Consider the following 17738-nt stretch of genomic DNA (forward strand, 5'->3'; position numbering starts at 1 on the left):
CAGCCCGGGAACACCCCACTGAATAACAGTGTTGCTGTGCCAGGTTTTTCCTGGCTCAGCATCACTTTTTTTCTATGGGGGAAAAGCCCCATTTTCTTTTTAACTCTTTAAAAAAAGAGTTTTTTAAGCCTTGTGGCAGCCAGGGATCCTCTTTGGAAGCACTACAGCAGCGCCTCGGCTACGCCGTCCCCGGCCACCACAAGGCTCAGGAATGAGCTGATGGTGTGGAAAGCAGAGCAGTATAGAGCATTTAAAAATTATTAGGTGTTATAATCCTTCTATAAATGAAATCTATACACTTTATTGAAAATTGGTCAAACCTTCTCATTCTCTCTTTTTTTTGACAGACGACTATATCTGGTAATGGCAGCATCATGATCTGCAGAAGAAAATTATATTTTTATTCTGTACTTCAACAAAGAGTTTCTACATATATACCCTCTTAGCAGCATCAAAATTTATAAACATTTAGGAAGATAATAAGATATATTTTTCATAGAAGTCATAGTTCACTGCCTGCCACAGAATATCTTTTAACTGACGTGAAAGTAAGTTTTTATTATTAAAAGCAGACTTTATATTAGAATAACAGAATCATAGAGTTGGAAAGAAATATTTCCATAGACTGGGTAACTAAACCACTTGAGACTCTAACAGTGCATTCCTAAGGAGAGTTACTCCAGTCTAAGCCCATTCATTTTAATGGGCTTAGACTGGAGTAACTCTCCTTAGGAATGCATTATAATTCACTTATTATATTTCATCAATTTCTTTTCTTTTTCTAGTTCACAGGATGAAGATCCCCCATAACTTTAGTATCAGGCATTTCCCAAGCGTTTTCCCCAATACCCCATTCAAAATTTGCCATGACTTCAGATTTTGAGGCCAAGGGATAGTTATTTCAGCTGACACATTCACAAACGAACAGCCTAATCCTAGTAAGGTATACCCTTCTACATCCATGTAATAGGCTTAGAAGGGCATAACTCCTGTTAAGATTGCATTATAAGTTTCTGAAGTCCGAAATGGAAGTTCTGTCTATGTTTTAAGTGCCCTGAAAATCATGCACCACAAAACTTGTAAATTCTGACTATTTGCAATTCCACCACAAAAGGAAATTAATCTTTAAGATATACTTACCATTGCTTGAGATCTGGAAAACTTCTTTTAAAGTCAGTATTTCTGAAATGCATATATATTATGTAAGGTACTGAACAGTATTAGTGTAGTTTTGCTGATAACAAAAACAATACAAACAGAGCTGATTCACTGATTTCAGGCTTCTGTCGCTACTGCTCCTTAAACATCTATCAGTATCCTAACACTCAAACTCTTTAAAAATTACTTACAACTTGGAGTTTTACGGAGAGCTGATTCACTGATTTCAGGCTTCTTTTTGCTACTGCTCTTTAAACACCAAGCTGTATCCTAACACTCAAACTCTTTAAAAATTACTTACAACTTGGGGTTTTAAGCAGCATTGTAAAATGGAGTCTTTATTCAATAATGAAAGCGTATTTGCTCAAATTTTATGTATATTTTTCTTCTTTAGTCATGACTGAAGTTTGCTATAGTCATAATTTAATGATTCACTGCTATATATAGTAATACATGTAAAAAGACTCTCATTCCATTTATTCCTAACAGGTCACTGCACTCAGACCACATACCATGAATATGTGCTTACAATCATTCCTATAGATGACAGTCATTCTCTATATCACTCACTTTATACAAAATTAAAGTTGACATCCAAGAGCCAAAAAAACCCTCTTAAAATAGGACTCAGAAATGCCTGTTTGGACTGGTCTTAGATATCTGATATAATGGGGACAGTGCATGTTTGAGCATAAAAATAGGAAAAAAGTGTTAACAGTTACAGAATGAACACTTATGCATAAACATAACATTAAAAATTAACTACTGTACCTTTTAAATCCCTTTCCTTGAACTGAGTAATGGGAAACATCATGGCATCAGCTAACTGAGTTGACAGAACAGCATGACAAGAACTGAGCTAATCGAAAGAAAAAAGAAAAAGAATTATCAATAAATTTTGACTACAAATATGAAGAATGTTCTCTGCTTTACAGTGGCTGGCAGTTAAGTATCTTGGCAGCTAAAATTCAAGGAGCTCTAAAACACAGCTCAACTTCATACTCTTAGCCTTTACCAAATGCAATTTTTTTTAAATCAGTCCCCCTATGACATTTTCATAAGTGATGCTAAGAATTCTTTTTGGTCTGCACTAGGAGCTCAGATATTGTTCATTCAGTATCTTCCTTCTGGAGCCTGTTTTTTGCCAGATTGTTGTGCTCAAACAACATATTTTTCCTTTATTTCACTTCTGTTTTCCTTTACTGCTCATTATTTATGGAACTCTTTAAAAGCTAGTACTGTTCAACTTTTTAAAAGTAATCTTTGTCAATCTACTATAGTAGTGGTTGGCCTTCCCCAATGCTTAATTTCATTTCATTTTTAACATTTGGTCCTAAATTAGATTTTAGAGCCATTATGCAGAACTTTTTATGCATTTTGTATGTGTGTGTTAAGTGCCGTCAAGTCGCTTCCGACTCATGGTGACCCTATGAATCAATGTCCTCCAAAATGTCCTATCTTTGACAGCCTTGCTCAGGTCTTGCAAATTGAGGGATGTGGCTTCCTTTATTGTAATGTATGGTGTATACATTATTTTATTGCATTTTTTATGGTGCATATTTTTGGGTATTAATCAGAAATATTAATACAGAAAGCAATTGCATGTTTTCAGTACTGTGGCTTTTTAATTTATAAATGTAGAAGATTAGAATATAATTTCTTAACATCTCTTGTGAAAATGCTCTTAGTCTTTAGTTAGAAACCACATTGCTTCATATAAAATGAATGCCACCTATCCTTTCTGTTATAGACACATTAATTTCTTCAGCTGTGAAATGTCATTGAAAACATATATTTCAGTCCAACATCCCCAACATACTGCTTTTTATCTACAATGTCTAGCATAATGAGGCACCACTGGCTAGGCCTATGCAAACTATGCAAGGAAGGGGTTGAGAGAAGAACAAGGCTCAGAGAGAAGGGAGGAGCAGTGCTGGGCTTGGCCAACACAGGTGGAGCCCCAGGGATAAAAAGGGAGATGCCAGAAGGAACAGGGGAGATGAGCTCAGCCCCTTGAGGTTTTGAAGGGGCAAAAGTGGGTGGGTAAAGTGAACTGTCCTCATGAGGAAGCCAGTGTGGACTTTCCGATTCCAATAAAGTGACACTTAAGGAGCACCATTGTGTCTGGTGAGTCTCTGCTGTCCAGCAAGGGCCTCTAGCTAGGCTTCTGTAAGTCAGTTATTATGTCCTGCTGGCCCCGGGGAGGCCCCACAGGGACCAACAAGATTTTTGGGTTATGAGCTTTTGAGAGTCTAAGCTCCCTTCATCAGAGAGACCTATGACTCTTGAAAGCTTATACCTTGTTGTTGTCTAAGGTGCTACTAGACTCAAATCCAGCTCATCTACTGCAGCTACCCCCTGAAACAGTTTAATTAAAGGTTCAGTGTGAATTGGACTGTTATAAAAAATCACTATGGCTTACAATACTTGTGTGCCAGACTAGACAATATACTCAGCCTTACCTCATCTATCACTTTTGCAAACTGCTGCAGAGTAGAAGTCATAACTTCATCATCACCACCCAAAGGAAAGCGCTACCAAAAACAGAACACACACACAACACTTTTTACTCCCAAATAAACCTCTGTTGACTTTTTTCCTGTAATAGTTCAGAATTATAGAGGCCTAACTAATGCGCTAATATCAAAAGGTATTTACAGCTTTGTAGAAAAAACACTCATAAAAGAAAAGAATTCTGACAGGATATTCTGGGCCAGGGAAAAGGTACTGTCTAGAAGTTGCCTCCAACAGGCTAAATCCATAAATACATTAGCTGGTTTTTAGTAGGGTATGTTGTACATTGGGGCTCCCAGGCAAGTAATTAAATTCTAAGAATTAAAATATGCTCAAGTTGCTAGAAAACTGCAATACTGACTTCCTTTTTCATGGTGGAAATGCTAGTCTCAGTTTACAATGCCAGCTTCTTTACCAGTCATCTCTTATGCCAGTAGCTTGATACTTAAGAATTAAGCGAGCAAAACTTTTCAGAGCATGGAGGAAAAGGGCATGGGGAAAATCACTTGTTTAATTCCTGCATGCCAGGCTACTACTAGAAGACACATTAAGAAGCTGGCAATACCATTCAGAACTTAAACCAAATATTTCATTCAATAAAAGGACAAATACCTGCTGCTCGTATTCTTTTAGAAGCTTCGAAGTTAAATGTGTTGCTGCACTTAATTCATTCTATTAAAAATACAAAGACAACTAGTGATTTTTCATTCTGCTTGATAATGAAAAATACTTTGGATTTCACACATACACCACACTTTGTCTTAGTATGTAGACTGGAAATAACAGGCTGATAACAATGTTCTGAACTGGCTTATCATTCCTAACGCTTAACTCATCTGTAACTTAATCCATCTAATTAGCTTGGTAATTTTAATCCTACATTTAACACATTTTAGTTGTGGATAGCAGGCACTTCTAAATTAGACCAACAATACATAATCAAATTCATAATTTGGAGACTTGTGAAGACGATGGAAAATGGGCCAACATTCAAAGCAGAATGCAAACACACACTGTACTTATATAATCTACAATGACAAATAGTTGCCTAATAAGTATTGATGGTGCAGTGCATACACAATTTCAGGTTAGAAGCAAAATACATCACTGAAAGATTCTGAAAAGTTCATTTTGCTGAAGACATGTCACGTCACTTCAGTATCTTTCTCACAATGGAACTGAGCAACAAGCAACATAGAAATATTATAGCAAGCTTGAAAAACACGTGCATTAAAAAGTCAGTCCAAAAACATGTGTATTAAAAAGCCAACAAAAATCCAGGCCAACATTGTTGGCACACAGACTGTCTTTTCATTTTTTTTAAACTGAGCAGATGAAATTCAAAAAATAGTTTTGATTCCAGCCTACGCAAAGGCTGCAAACCCACGAAATAACACTCAAATCCTATCAGTTGTACTGTTTTGAAAAGTTGATTCAAACCGCAGTAACATTACCTGTGCATCATAAATTCGGTGCATGGCTTTGTATAACTGGTTAATGTAACGAGATATTGCTGCAGCATCTTCTTCAAACACACCCAGCAAAGACCGAGTCTAAACAGAGAGAATGTATTTTTATAGCATTATAATATTGAATAACAGCTAGATTCCAAGAATGCTCCCTTGAGCAACCAAAAACTAGGTGGGGGAAAAAAATTTCAGTGTGACTATACGCGTGGCACATATTTAGTAGTTTCCAAACAGAAAGCACCCCACCCCTCAAAGGCAGAGTAAGACCTCACTAATTCAGCCCTACTGATGGCTTAGCTACACATCAACCTAAAGCCTATGTGAATCAGATGGCCTTTAATACAAATTAGACCCTTGGATTTTCAAAGTCCCTCACAAAAAGCTTACAAGAAACTAAGGAATAATGCAGGGGTGTCAAAGATACAGGCTAACTGCTAAATGCCGAGCTAAAAAGAATACTACATTTGGAAGGCAGAACTTCGCTACTCCAAGTTTCATAACATTGAAAGTTGCCACTGAAGAAGAACAGGCCTGTGTTGTGGCTAAACAGACAGCTCAGCCAGAAGATAACTCTGGGAGGATCTGAGGGGGTTAACAGGCCCATAACTAGCTATGATATAAAACCGATACTTTTATTATATTATGTGTATGTATTAGAAAGGGTATGCATATACAGAGTTACCTTGAATTTTAATCAAATGGAAATAGACAAGTTTATCAACCTAAACTATCGAATTGAGGGTGTCGGTCATTTACTTGACCAGTTAACTTTGTTCTTTCATTCATTTAATAAAGGTTTCCCACAGTATATCAATCTGCTGCATATATTTCCCATGCGGCAATGCAGTGAGCTTAAGCATTAGAGATAGCACCTACATTTTGTAAAACCAGACCTGTATATCAGGAAAGTTTCCAATTCTGGACAAACAATGCCAGATACCCTTTAAAACCACCACTTGATATTGCTTAGGAACCATGGGAACGTAATCAAGTGGAAATATTTCAGGGTATCTGAAACCTCAAAGCCCGAGTTTATCTACTATACTTTTTCACAAAATTTTTGCACAATCACATTTCCACCATGTGTATACGGTCTGCATTACCAATGTAAATTTGATGAAGATTTATATAATCTCTGTGGTGGAAAATACCATTGATGTATCATTTTTGTGATGCTTTCTTTAAATAAAAGACATACTGAAACCAGTGTGGTGTAGTGGTAAAGGGGAAACCCGGGTTCAAATCCCCACTCGTCCTGTGGAAGCTTGTTGGGTGACCTTGGGGCAGACACACAATCTCAGCCCTGACCCTGGCTAGTATTTGGATGGGAGACCTCCAAGGAATATCAGGGTTGTGACGTGGAGGCGAGCAATGGCAAAGCACCTCCCAACATCTCTTGCCTTGAAAACCTTACAGGGTTGCCATTAATCAGCTGTGACTTGACGGCAAAAAAAAAAAAAAATACTGGAAAGGAGGAACGCGCTGAATAATTCCCGCTTTTTAAGAGACCTCAACTGAAAACCCAATAGCCTGTCTGGTTCTCCTATAGCCAAAGTTAACGTTTTCTTTTATAAAGATTGCAAGTATACAACAGACTGTTAACGACAAAACTATTATGTTTATAAACTGTTTTCCTCTCCGATGTTTTAATTCAAAGGAAAGCTTTTAACAACAGTTTAACATAAGCTTCTTCAATAGTTATTTTGGAAGGATGTGAGTGTTTATAATCCACCTGCTCACCTAAATTAATTTTGCAGCACCATGACATCATTTTGTTATTGTATTCCAAGGCCTCAATTGGACTATCTGCACTGTGCAATGGACAAATTGAGGTCAATTTTATTTACACGAGTAAATGTAAGATGCACATACACAATGCACAAATCTGAGGCATATGTTTAATGAGACCCTGGTGTCTGATGGCCCTGGGCCAACTTCTTAATGTTAGGTTTGATTCCTCTCTGCTGTTTATCGCTTATTACTTGTGGTAGAAGCCCAGGGATTTTAGCCTGAGTGCATGGTGGGCAACACACATCAGCTCTTTTGCTTACTTTTAGAAACTTCGAGTGGGGGAACAAACTGCTTAAAATCTCAAGATGCCCCCCAATTGCAAGCGAAAGTTCTGAATCCCCATTTCCCACATTAGTAGAGCATCTTTACCAGTGCATATATTCATTCTAAAACAATCTACTTCCCTTACAGACCTTTATATTTCAGTCTCAATTAGGCAAGCAGTGGAGTTTTCATGGAACAAAGATGTGACATATTTCCTGACAAAAACCCAACAAACATGGCTGACAGAATCCTGTGATGGTACTACACCAATGGCATTAACTGAGAGTGAAATGAATCATTGTGAACTTACTATGTCCTGGATTCACTGCTCCATTTTAAAGAACACAAACTACAAGAATCATGAGTCAAGAACTCACTTGTCTATGCCCCTTCTCCAATTTAAATAGAACCTCTGAAGCAGCAGTTGATACCCCAGAAAGAAAAAGGCGGATTCTTTTTCTCTCTGAGATGCTAACTCATTATTTCATTCATTTATTGGATTTCTATCCCACCCTCCCAAAGCTCAGGGTGGTTTACAATACAATAAATACCACACCAATATAAATTAAAAACCAACATTTATTCCAACATTAAATTATTCAGCACTATGAGTCAGAGGCATCAAATTGGCCAACAGTTACACAGAGGGTAACAGACCAAACCAGTGGCCTAAATCTGGAGGAACGTCTGTCGGAAGAGTCCCATTCTGCAGGCCCTGTGGAATTAAGATAGATCCAACAGGGCACGAATCTCCCCTGGCAGAGCATTCCACAAGGAAAGGGGAATATATGGGAGGAGAAGGAGGTCCCTCAGATATATTGGGCAGTGTAGAGCTTTAAAGGCAATAATCAAAACCTTGAGTCTCACCTGGAACTCGACTGGCAACCTGTGCAGCTGTTTCAATAGGGGCAGGGAGTGGATGCCCCATAGGGACCCTGTGAAGAGTCATGCAGTCGCATGTTGCACCATCTTTAGTTTCCGTAAAACAAATTACAACAGTCCAGTCTGGAGGTGACCGTGAAATGGATTACTGTAGCAAGGTCAGCCTGGGAGAGATATGGGGATAACTGGTGGGTACGGCAAAGATGAAAAAACCAACTATGCCGCTGGTGGCACCTGTCTGCCCAAGGACAGAGAGGAGTCTAGCCATACTTCCAACCTCCTTATGGAGTCCAGCAGTGTAATCTGGACTCCAGAACTGGGAGCAAAGGTCCCCCGGAAAATCCAGGCGGACCCAGTCACATAACATCCGTCTTAGATGGATTTAACTTCAGCCAACTCTCCTTCAACCAACAAACCATGATCAACAACGGGCTAGGTTTCAGAAATGCTACTGGTGGCCAAAGGACATGATTTGCCCAACATGTGTCAGGTGATAGGTGCGTGATTCAACTCAGTCAGATGTACATTGTACATAGGGGGACTAATCTTTAACAGAACTCATTTGGCATTGCTAGAGGGGAGAAGGAGCTTCCATCAGCCCTCCCACCCTACTTTCACCAGTGGAAGCAGGGTGAGAGGGAAACAGGAAACTCCTTCTCCAGCCTCACAGCACTCCCTCACAGCGATCAGCGAACTAGTGCTGTTTAAGGTGAGTTCCCCTGCTGTACATCTGACTGTGAGTCAGGTCCCGCATTTATGACCCAGCGCATGTTCGACATAATATTGTATTTTGGCCCTTAATTCAAGGAAGGGGAATGGGAGAAAAGCATCAAATATTTCTTCAAGGGGCTGCTTATCAGCATTTTTTTCAAAAAAAGATTCTAATCATGCAACTCTCATATGTCTATTACTCAGAGATTATGCAATATTACGAATGGTTATATTCCTTTTATAAACATGAATGCTTATATTTGTGCATCTGAAGAAAGTTACAAAGTTTCCTACATAATCTGCATTTGAATTACTGTGATTGTTTCCTTAACAATCATCTTGCTGCTTATGCTACTGAGTTTGGTACTGTGGGGTTCTTGGTTCCCATGAATGACTACAGTGGTCCACTCTTCTCCCTACTGAATGCTAGACTATGGCTATATATATTCAGGAATACCATATTTCCGTACATTTATTAGTGAATTTCACTCACCACTTGCAACTGGATTTGGGGACTTTATCAAGCAATGGGTTGGATCCAAAGATGTTCTTCTGCTAAGTAGGAATCTGCCTCCATTGGAGGAACTGTATTGTTCTTTAACACACTACAAAACTCTGACAAATTGGAACTCTGGGAAAGAAATAATGCGTGGGTTCTAGAAGAAATAAAGTGTGTATACATTTGTGTTTAGAGCTATTGAAATATTTTAAAAATCTGCTGGATGAAACCAAGGGTCTACCAAACCCAGCCTTTTATTGTCAACAGTGGTCAAGAGGCTTCTGAGAAGTCCACAAGCACGGCATGAAGGCAACAACCTTCTTCAGGCATGCCCCTCAGAAGCTGGTATACCTCCGCTACCTCTGCATGTGGAGGCTTAATTTAGGTATCATTTAGACATATCCTTCATATTAAGATGGGCCACTGGCCTAATTCTGCACACCTGGCTCGGACACACTTTAAAATTCCTAACCTTTTTCAAAAGTCAGCAGTCATCACCACATTGTGTGGAACAAAATTCAATAAGCTAATTATGCATTATGTGTAAAATAGAACTCTTGGCTGTTCGAACATATTGACAATTGAATTTGGAATTCCCAGCCCCTGAAATTGATTGCAGTAATTTTGGAACAGACCCATTAACATCAGAGTCTTATGCAGAACTGCAGTGTACAGACACCTATTTCAATGCAAATCCAGTAGATATTTCTATAGTTATACGGTCCAAAAAGATTCCTCACTTCCAGAATGAGAAACTCACAGAAAAGCAACAATGTGATTACTCGATGTTGCAATGTTGTGATCCCTCCGCCCGCGCTGTATGGCCTCCAATCAAAATTTCTGTATTTTTAAAACGAATTCTCAGTGCTGAAACAAGACAAGAATACTTCTCACATTTTAAGCAGCACAGTTTTTTGTACAGCCTCCCATGTCCTAGTGCACGTTCTCAAACTCTTATGAATTCCTCAATCACGTCATCAGTAACAGGGAACAGTAACAGACTATGTCTGACCCCTACACATCTTCCCCTTCACTGGTCAGCCCCAGGGAAATTTGGTGTATTTTAGTAGGGTAGTAGTAGAAAGCAGTAAGTTGGCTAGTACTTATGTGAACTGAGTACCCTAAAATATATCCCAAATTTTTCTGCAATGCACACAGAATACATGTAATGTATTAGTAGGGTAGTAGTAGAAAGCAGTAAGTTGGCTAGTACTTGTGTGAACTGAGTACCCTAAAATATATCCCAAAATTTTCTGCAATGCACACAGAATACATGACAGATACACAGAAATTTCTTGATGGACAAGTCAATTTGGGAAGGATTCCTTGAAAGCAAAAACTTTAAATCACTGTCTTGCCATGCAAAGCTATTCATAGAGAGTCATGGCAAAAAGACCCTACTATTCATTCGGCCTTGACCTGGATGGCCCAGGATAACCTGAACGTGTCAGATCTTGGAAGTTAAGCAGGGTCAGCCCTGGTTAGTATTTGGAAGTTAAGCAGGGTCAGCCCTGGTTAGTATTTGGATGGGAGACCACCAAGGAATACAAGGGTTGCTATGCAGAGGAAGGCAATGGCAAACCACCTCTCTTAATATTCTGCCTTGAAAACCCCATAAGGGGTCGCCATAAGTCAGCTGTAACTTGAAAGCACTTTACACACGCACATTATTCATTCATCCTTGCAAATACTCATAATTCTTTTAATCAGCTTCCTGTAGGGTTGCCAGGTCCCCCTGGCTACTGGTGGGAGATGGGGAGGTATGGTTGCATGATCCAAGTTAGGAAACTTCTTGAGATTTGGGGATAGAGCATAGGGAGGACAGGGACCTCAGTGGGATACAATGCCATAGGGTCCACCCTCCAAACCGTCCATTTTCTCCAGAAGAAATGATCTCTGTAGTCTTGAGATAAGCTGTAATTCCGGGGGATCCCCAGGTCTCACCTGGAGGCTGGCATCCCTAGCCTGCCTGTATCATTTGAGCAAGGTCAAAGCCCACACTAACTCCTGGCTTTCTTGAGCTAAGCCACTACACTATGATCAGGAATTTCTATAATAAAGTTATATGTAGCTCCGAACTTTAATCCTTCCTCTTCCTTCAACAAAATACCATTTCTATGGAGAATAAATTTTTTCACAGTTTTAATTTTTAAATCGGCCAGTTGTCTTGCCAGAGAAAATTGCCAGAGACATTACTTCAGTATTATTATACTGGGAAGAAAAAGGGGGGAGGGGGGAAGAGATGAAGAAATAGTACTGTGAGGGACATGAGGCTGACCCTGAAAGGAATAACAGCCACTCAGCTTTTTCATCCCTGAGCCTACGGGAGCACAGCTCCAGCATCCAACCACCTTTCAGAGGGGGGATGGAATGTTGGACGGGAGCACCGTGGCAGTCCGGGTCTGCTTCAGGGAGCGTGCCATCATAGCTTGGGTCTGCGTCAGCAAAAGAGCAGACCGTGTGAAAGTTAGCTCTGCCTGGTAGTTTGGCAGGGTGGTTTGACTCTACACGTAGGAGATGACAGAGTGCCCAGTCATGAGGCCTGTCTCTAGTGATGAGCAGACCTTGTACAGCTTAGTCCGACTCTGGGCAAAAAGATGGCTGGTGTGGGTGGAATCCTGTGCGTGAAAGGATCTAACCTGATGGCTAGTCAGTGAAAGCCTGTCTGTACCTGCAAGCACTGAAGAGAATTCAAGCCACGCTATGAAGTCATAACTAACTTAGATTTATATGCCTCCGCCAGGGTTCTCCTTTGACTATCCGGAGACCTGTGCTACTGATCTGTTCTTCAAAACCAACCTGTAAATAAATCTTCTTCGTTATTTGCATACAATTCCTGCCTCAGTGATCTATGCTCTTCTTGCTCGTCACAAAGCTCACCTCAGTGCAGTGAACCCAAAGCCTTTACCCTTGCTACCTGAACAACACCTTGTAATCAATGGGAAGGTTTATAGTTCTAATCAAACCTGGTTTTCTAAAATCATAAGTGGCTGTGTGGGTCCCTTCAAACCCAAGAAAGGGCCCGCAGAAGTACCTTGCTTAAAGCCATCTAGAATCAGAAGGGACCACCAGGGTCATCTAGTCCAACCCCCTGCACAATGCAGGAAATTCACAACTACTTCCCCCCACGCCCCCAGGGACCCCTACTCCATGCCCAGAAGGTGGCCAAGATGCCCATCTAGTGAATTCAGGGCTGAGATGAGGCTTAAGTCAGGAACTTCCTGCCTCATATCTCATTCATCTTTCTCCTCTCTTCCATCTTTACAACAACCATGTGAAGTGGGTTAGGCTGGGAGTGTGTGACTGGCCCAAAGTCACCTAATGAGCTCTCATGGCAGACTGGGAATTGAAACTTGGGTCTCCCAGATCCTAGTCTGAAACTCAGTCTAACCACTACACCACACTGCCTTACATGGGATGATGTTGAACAGTACCAAGTAGCTGGGCCTGAGAGTGTTTGCTGCAGAGACTGGCAGGATAAATCCTCCCTCAAAGGCCAAAACAACCCTGGAAAGGGCCCTGTCTTCTCCCCCTGCCTTTTACTGACAGAAATCAAGGCTTGAAAGCTGGCAATACTATGTTTCTTAAGCATACAGGCATTGCTTCTACAATTGTGTCTGTTCATGGCTCCAATCTTTTTTAAAAAAAATCAGATTTAAAAAATTTAAATTGGATTTTTTTGATAAAATACTTTTTGAGAAAAAATTTATTCAACGATAGTTTTCTTTTTACGATATGATATAGTCCAAAGGTTATCCATAATAAAATAAAGATTAGTTTTTAATTATGTAGCATGAGGCTGTATATTCATGCAATGTTTAAATTTCTTGGTAAATGAATTCCATTAATCCATTCACAATGTCATGCTCTTCCAGAGGTTTCTGTAAGATTATTTTGGGCAATTGTTAAATCTAGAACAGGGCTTCTTAAACTTTTTCCACTCACGACCCCTTTTCGCCCGAGAAATGTTTACGCGACCCCGGGTATACAGGTATATAAAATAGGTATACAAATAAAACATTTACTGATAAGTCATAAAGAAATTTATTTTAAAACAATTCTTTGGTATACATATAATTTTACCATTTATTGAAGACTAAAGCAAATTTGCATACTAATTTACATACTGTTGCCAAATTTTTCACGGCCCCCACATTCAGTTAAGCGACCCCATATGGGGTCGTGACCCATAGTTTGAGAAGCTTTGATCTAGAAGATATTATCACAGATGCTTGGTTTTGCAGTTCTCAAAACTGTGAATTTGTGTCTGCAGAGATAACAGGCCTCTTCTTCAAGGCAGAAATGTTATAAAATCGGCATACAGAGTTGAGGAAAAGACTTTAATCCCATTGCTCCTTTGCAAATCTATGTACACAGAATCAACCCTGTACCTCTCAAGTGCAAAATTTCAAGAAGTCAATGAACAGAAGATTGATTGGAGTGGAATAGATCTGCACAAGGAGCTAGGTGTCAGGAGGGTGGGGCAAGCAGTAAAAATGATAGTGAAACCTTCTGAGCAGAATACTCCACAAGTCTTGGCATCTCTGTGCATATAGCCTGAGGTTTATTATATTATTCTCTCCCTAGCAGAGGAAACCTATGGCAGCAGGCTGTAAAAGAGACCCAGTTTGGGATTATTTTAATGGAGTGCCTCTACCTATGGGTAAGGCAGGCACATGTGCAAAATGCAAACACTGCAACAAAGAAATGCAAGGCTTGGTGGCCCGAATGAAACATCACGAGAAGTGCTGTTTATATAGGAAACCATTATTTAAACATAGTCTTACTGACTAGTGATTTAAATTGTGAAAATTTAGTTTTACTGACTAGTGATTTAAATCAAATCCACCTGCATTTAAGTCTCTCTAGATGGGGCCATACTGATAATCAGATATGTGGATGACAATTTAATGTTTTCAAATATTAACTGTCTGTTTTGCAAAAGAACATGTCATATCACTTTCATCAGAATCAGATATGATAGAACTGTTGAGGGAGTGTGCAGCATGCAGAAAATGTGAAATGATTACATACAAGTAGCAGTACTGTCTCAGTACAGGCTAATCCAATAAAACAGCATCTATCTTCCATGACATTGCCACACTAATGTTACTTCTATTACTAAGACTATGATGTAGACTGCACAGCACTGCTAAGGAAGCTGTGGAGATGATAAGAAATGTTTACAGGTTTTTGCATCTAGCGCAATTATAGATAATTAAAACCAACCCTTCAAAAGAAACAGAAGTTGCCAAACAGCATCACCCATTTGCTGGTATGGTTACAGCTCAAATGTGTTAACCATTAAATGGTCAGCATTAATGTTTTTTTAGATCGCTATTCTTTCTTTTTGAAAAGGAATAAGCAAGAACTGTAAATTAGATTGACAGATTGCAGCTAATAATTTCTCAGTATTTCAGTGGAAAACACATTTTTAGGATTGCACTGGAATACAATTCTAATCATAAACACACTTTTATTTAGGATATACAATGAGATTTCCACAAAAATATGCATAGGACACAGGCACATATGAAGCAATAACCTATGAACAGGTTTCACTACAAGAAAATTTTGGTAACTCGATATTTAAAATAGTAATTTCAAAGCTACTTACAAACTAATCCACCTATTACAGCTGTAGGAGGCAGGGTGTGGTGAAGGAAACTGAGCCATCATTTTAAATAATTATACAACCAGTTTAAGAAGGTAAGAGATTTCACATTTGTCAATAGCTGAATGAAACCTCAGAAAAATAAGAGCTAGAGTTATAATAAATGTAAACTGACACCAACGGATGTCACATCCCAGACGTGTTCTCCACAGATTTTATACTGCTTTTTCATAGCTCTGCCTTCTCTTCACTGGTGACTTGCAAGGACTTAAAAATAAGGGGAGGCGTATCATCTTGCTTTTTTGGGTCACGTCTTTGAAAGCATATCCTGCATTTTCGGTATCGCTTCCTCAGCGGGCGATAGTTCTTAAAAGGACGGTCCTAACCCACGCTAAATACTGCCCTAAAAACAGGCTGTTTTGCCATATATATTTTTTCAGTCCTGTCACCATCTGACCCTGATGTGTAGTGCTCGTGTGCATACGTTCTCCTAAGAGCCCTCGGCGAGAGGACACAGTAAACCAAACTACCCCAAAGAGCAAGAGTCCAGTAGCACCTTAAAGACTAACGAAAATATTTTCTGGCAGGGTATGAGCTTTCGTGAGCCACGGGTCACTTCTTCAGATACAGCTAGAATGTGAATCCATCTGTCTTTAAGGAGAGGAGAGTGAATTCAGACAAGCATTAGTATGTAAATGTTAACAGTATGTAAATGTGAATAGCAGGCGTGATGGGATTAGGTGTGGTATGCAGAAGAGTCTGTGATGCCCAGGGGAGATGTGGCTCACGAAAGCTCCTACCCTGCCAGAAAATATTCTTGTTAGTCTTTAAGGTGCTTCTGGACTCTTGCTCATTTCTACTACTGCAGACAGAATAACACGGGTACCCGCTGGGAAGTACCCCAAGGAGATACGTGGGGCAACTGGGTGGCCCACGGGTTAGGGCCACCATACCACTGCCCAAACGTAGTAGAAGGGAGTGCACCAGGGCCGCGGGGCTTGGCGCAGCTACCCGAGCGCCTCCTCGCCCCACCACCTGCTGCGAGGCCCTGGCCGCCTTCTCCGCTCGCTCACCTGGGGACTGTCCTCCAGCGCCTCCTCGATGGGCAGCTTGTCTATCCCAGGCATGTCGACGGCGGAGCCCTCACAGACCAACGCCGCACCCAGCTGTGCAGCGTTCCTCCTCCTCCTCCTCGGCGCGACCACAACAAGGCAGCCAGAGCCCAGCTCCGGAAATCCCGCCCCGGCACTTCCGCTGCGGGGCGGGGACCCCCTACGCGTCCTCCCATTGGCTGGCAAAGCGTTCCGTCTGCTCGCGAAGAGGAGGCGGGCGCTCGAACAGGTCGGGGCCGAGCAGTCGGGTGGAGAGGTTGAGCGGGGAGGTTCTGGTTGCCAGGAGATGGTCCCTGGCTGCACCTTCCGACAAGCCAGCCGGGGCTCGGCCCTTATTAAACCATGCTGCCTTTCCTGCTAACCGAACAGCCAGCCACGCGTCTTGTCATTGTCTGTCATTTCTTTCCCCTATTTGTTTCATTGGGTAATTTCTGTCAACGAAACAAATTGCATTTTAAGGAACAAACGGGAATTAAAGTATTGGTTCTTGTGGGTTATCCGGGCTGTGTGACCATGGTCTTGGTATTTTCTTTCCTGACGTTTCGCCAGCAGCTGTGGCAGGCATCTTCAGAGAAGTCACACTGAAGTTACTCCACGGTTACACAGCCCAGATAACCCACAAGAACCAATGAACTCTGTCCGTGAAAGCCTTCGACAATATTGGGAATTAAAGTAATTTGAGAGAGCCGGCGTGGTGTGGTGTTTAAGAGCGGCAAACTGTAATCTGGAGAACCAGCTTTCATTCCCCACTCCTCCACGCAGTGGCGGACCTACATTTTTGGGGCCCTGAAGCTTGGACAGTTATGGGGGCCCCTTTGCAACCAGCAACAATAGGGCAACATCCACCAAGGTCCAAAGGGCCTTGCTGCCCTTGCAAGGACCTTGAGGCCCAAATAGTGGAGAATAGGGTGGTGGGGTGGAGTCCTTGAAAATGGGCCATACAGTGATGAAATAAAACTATAGAACTATTAAGCCGTGCACCAATGAAGGATTTGAGGATCCAGCTACCAAAATATAGGCTATGAATCGATTCTGGTGAGCTCAGAGAGCCCTTACAACTGGGGGTTCGAGCACTGCAAGCCACCGATAAGATTTTGAAATTTGACCAATTACAGGGACATTTTGAGGACATATGAAATGGGTATTAGAGCATATTCTAAAGTCAATATTAAGTACTTCAACCCATTCTATCACTAAAAAATTCCATCGATTTTGTTGAGAAAATCACTCATTTTAAAAAAAATTGCTTTGGGGGGGCCCTCCGGGATTAGGGGCCCTGAAGCTTAAGCTTCATTAGTTTCACAGTAGATCCACCTCTGCCTCCACATGAAGCCAGCCAGGTGACCTTGGGCCAGTCACAGTTCTCTTCAAGCTCTCTCAGCCTCACCTACCTCACAAGGTGTCTGTTGTGGGGAGAGGAAGGGAAAGAGATTGTAAGCCAATTTGATTCTCCTTAAAAGGTAGAGACATCGGCATATAAAAACCAACTCTTCTTTTAAAAAACCAAATGCACAGTTAGTACCTTTTCTGCTTGTTGAAGTGTGTGTCAAGTGACGTCAAGTTCCTTCCAACTCATGGCGACCCTATGAATCAATGCCCTCCAAAACCTCCTGTCGTTAACAGCAGCTGTGGCCTCTACATTCACCTGTATGTACATCTGTGGCTTGCACAAACTCTGAAGGCGGACAGGTGAATGTAAGAACTGCTGCCATTTTAAACCAAGC

The 17738-nt window shown here is 41.0% G+C and overlaps 1 protein-coding gene across 1 annotated transcript in view; it reads right to left on the minus strand.

The window, feature by feature from the left end:
- APPL1 (adaptor protein, phosphotyrosine interacting with PH domain and leucine zipper 1) overlaps nt 1-16081 on the minus strand; it is a 36650-nt gene extending 20569 nt beyond the window's left edge. Inside the window, exons 1-7 of the mRNA XM_056852134.1 lie at nt 15976-16081; nt 5127-5225; nt 4285-4344; nt 3621-3692; nt 1930-2017; nt 1141-1182; nt 321-379 (exon numbers count right to left, since the gene is read on the minus strand). Of these exons, the coding sequence (XP_056708112.1) occupies nt 321-379; nt 1141-1182; nt 1930-2017; nt 3621-3692; nt 4285-4344; nt 5127-5225; nt 15976-16029 (474 nt within the window). The 5' untranslated portion in view covers nt 16030-16081. The remainder of the gene's footprint in view (nt 1-320; nt 380-1140; nt 1183-1929; nt 2018-3620; nt 3693-4284; nt 4345-5126; nt 5226-15975) is intronic.
- Nucleotides 16082-17738: the final 1657 nt, after the last annotated feature.

This window comes from Euleptes europaea, chromosome 1 (assembly GCF_029931775.1).
Source record: "Euleptes europaea isolate rEulEur1 chromosome 1, rEulEur1.hap1, whole genome shotgun sequence".
NCBI lineage: Eukaryota > Metazoa > Chordata > Lepidosauria > Squamata > Sphaerodactylidae > Euleptes > Euleptes europaea.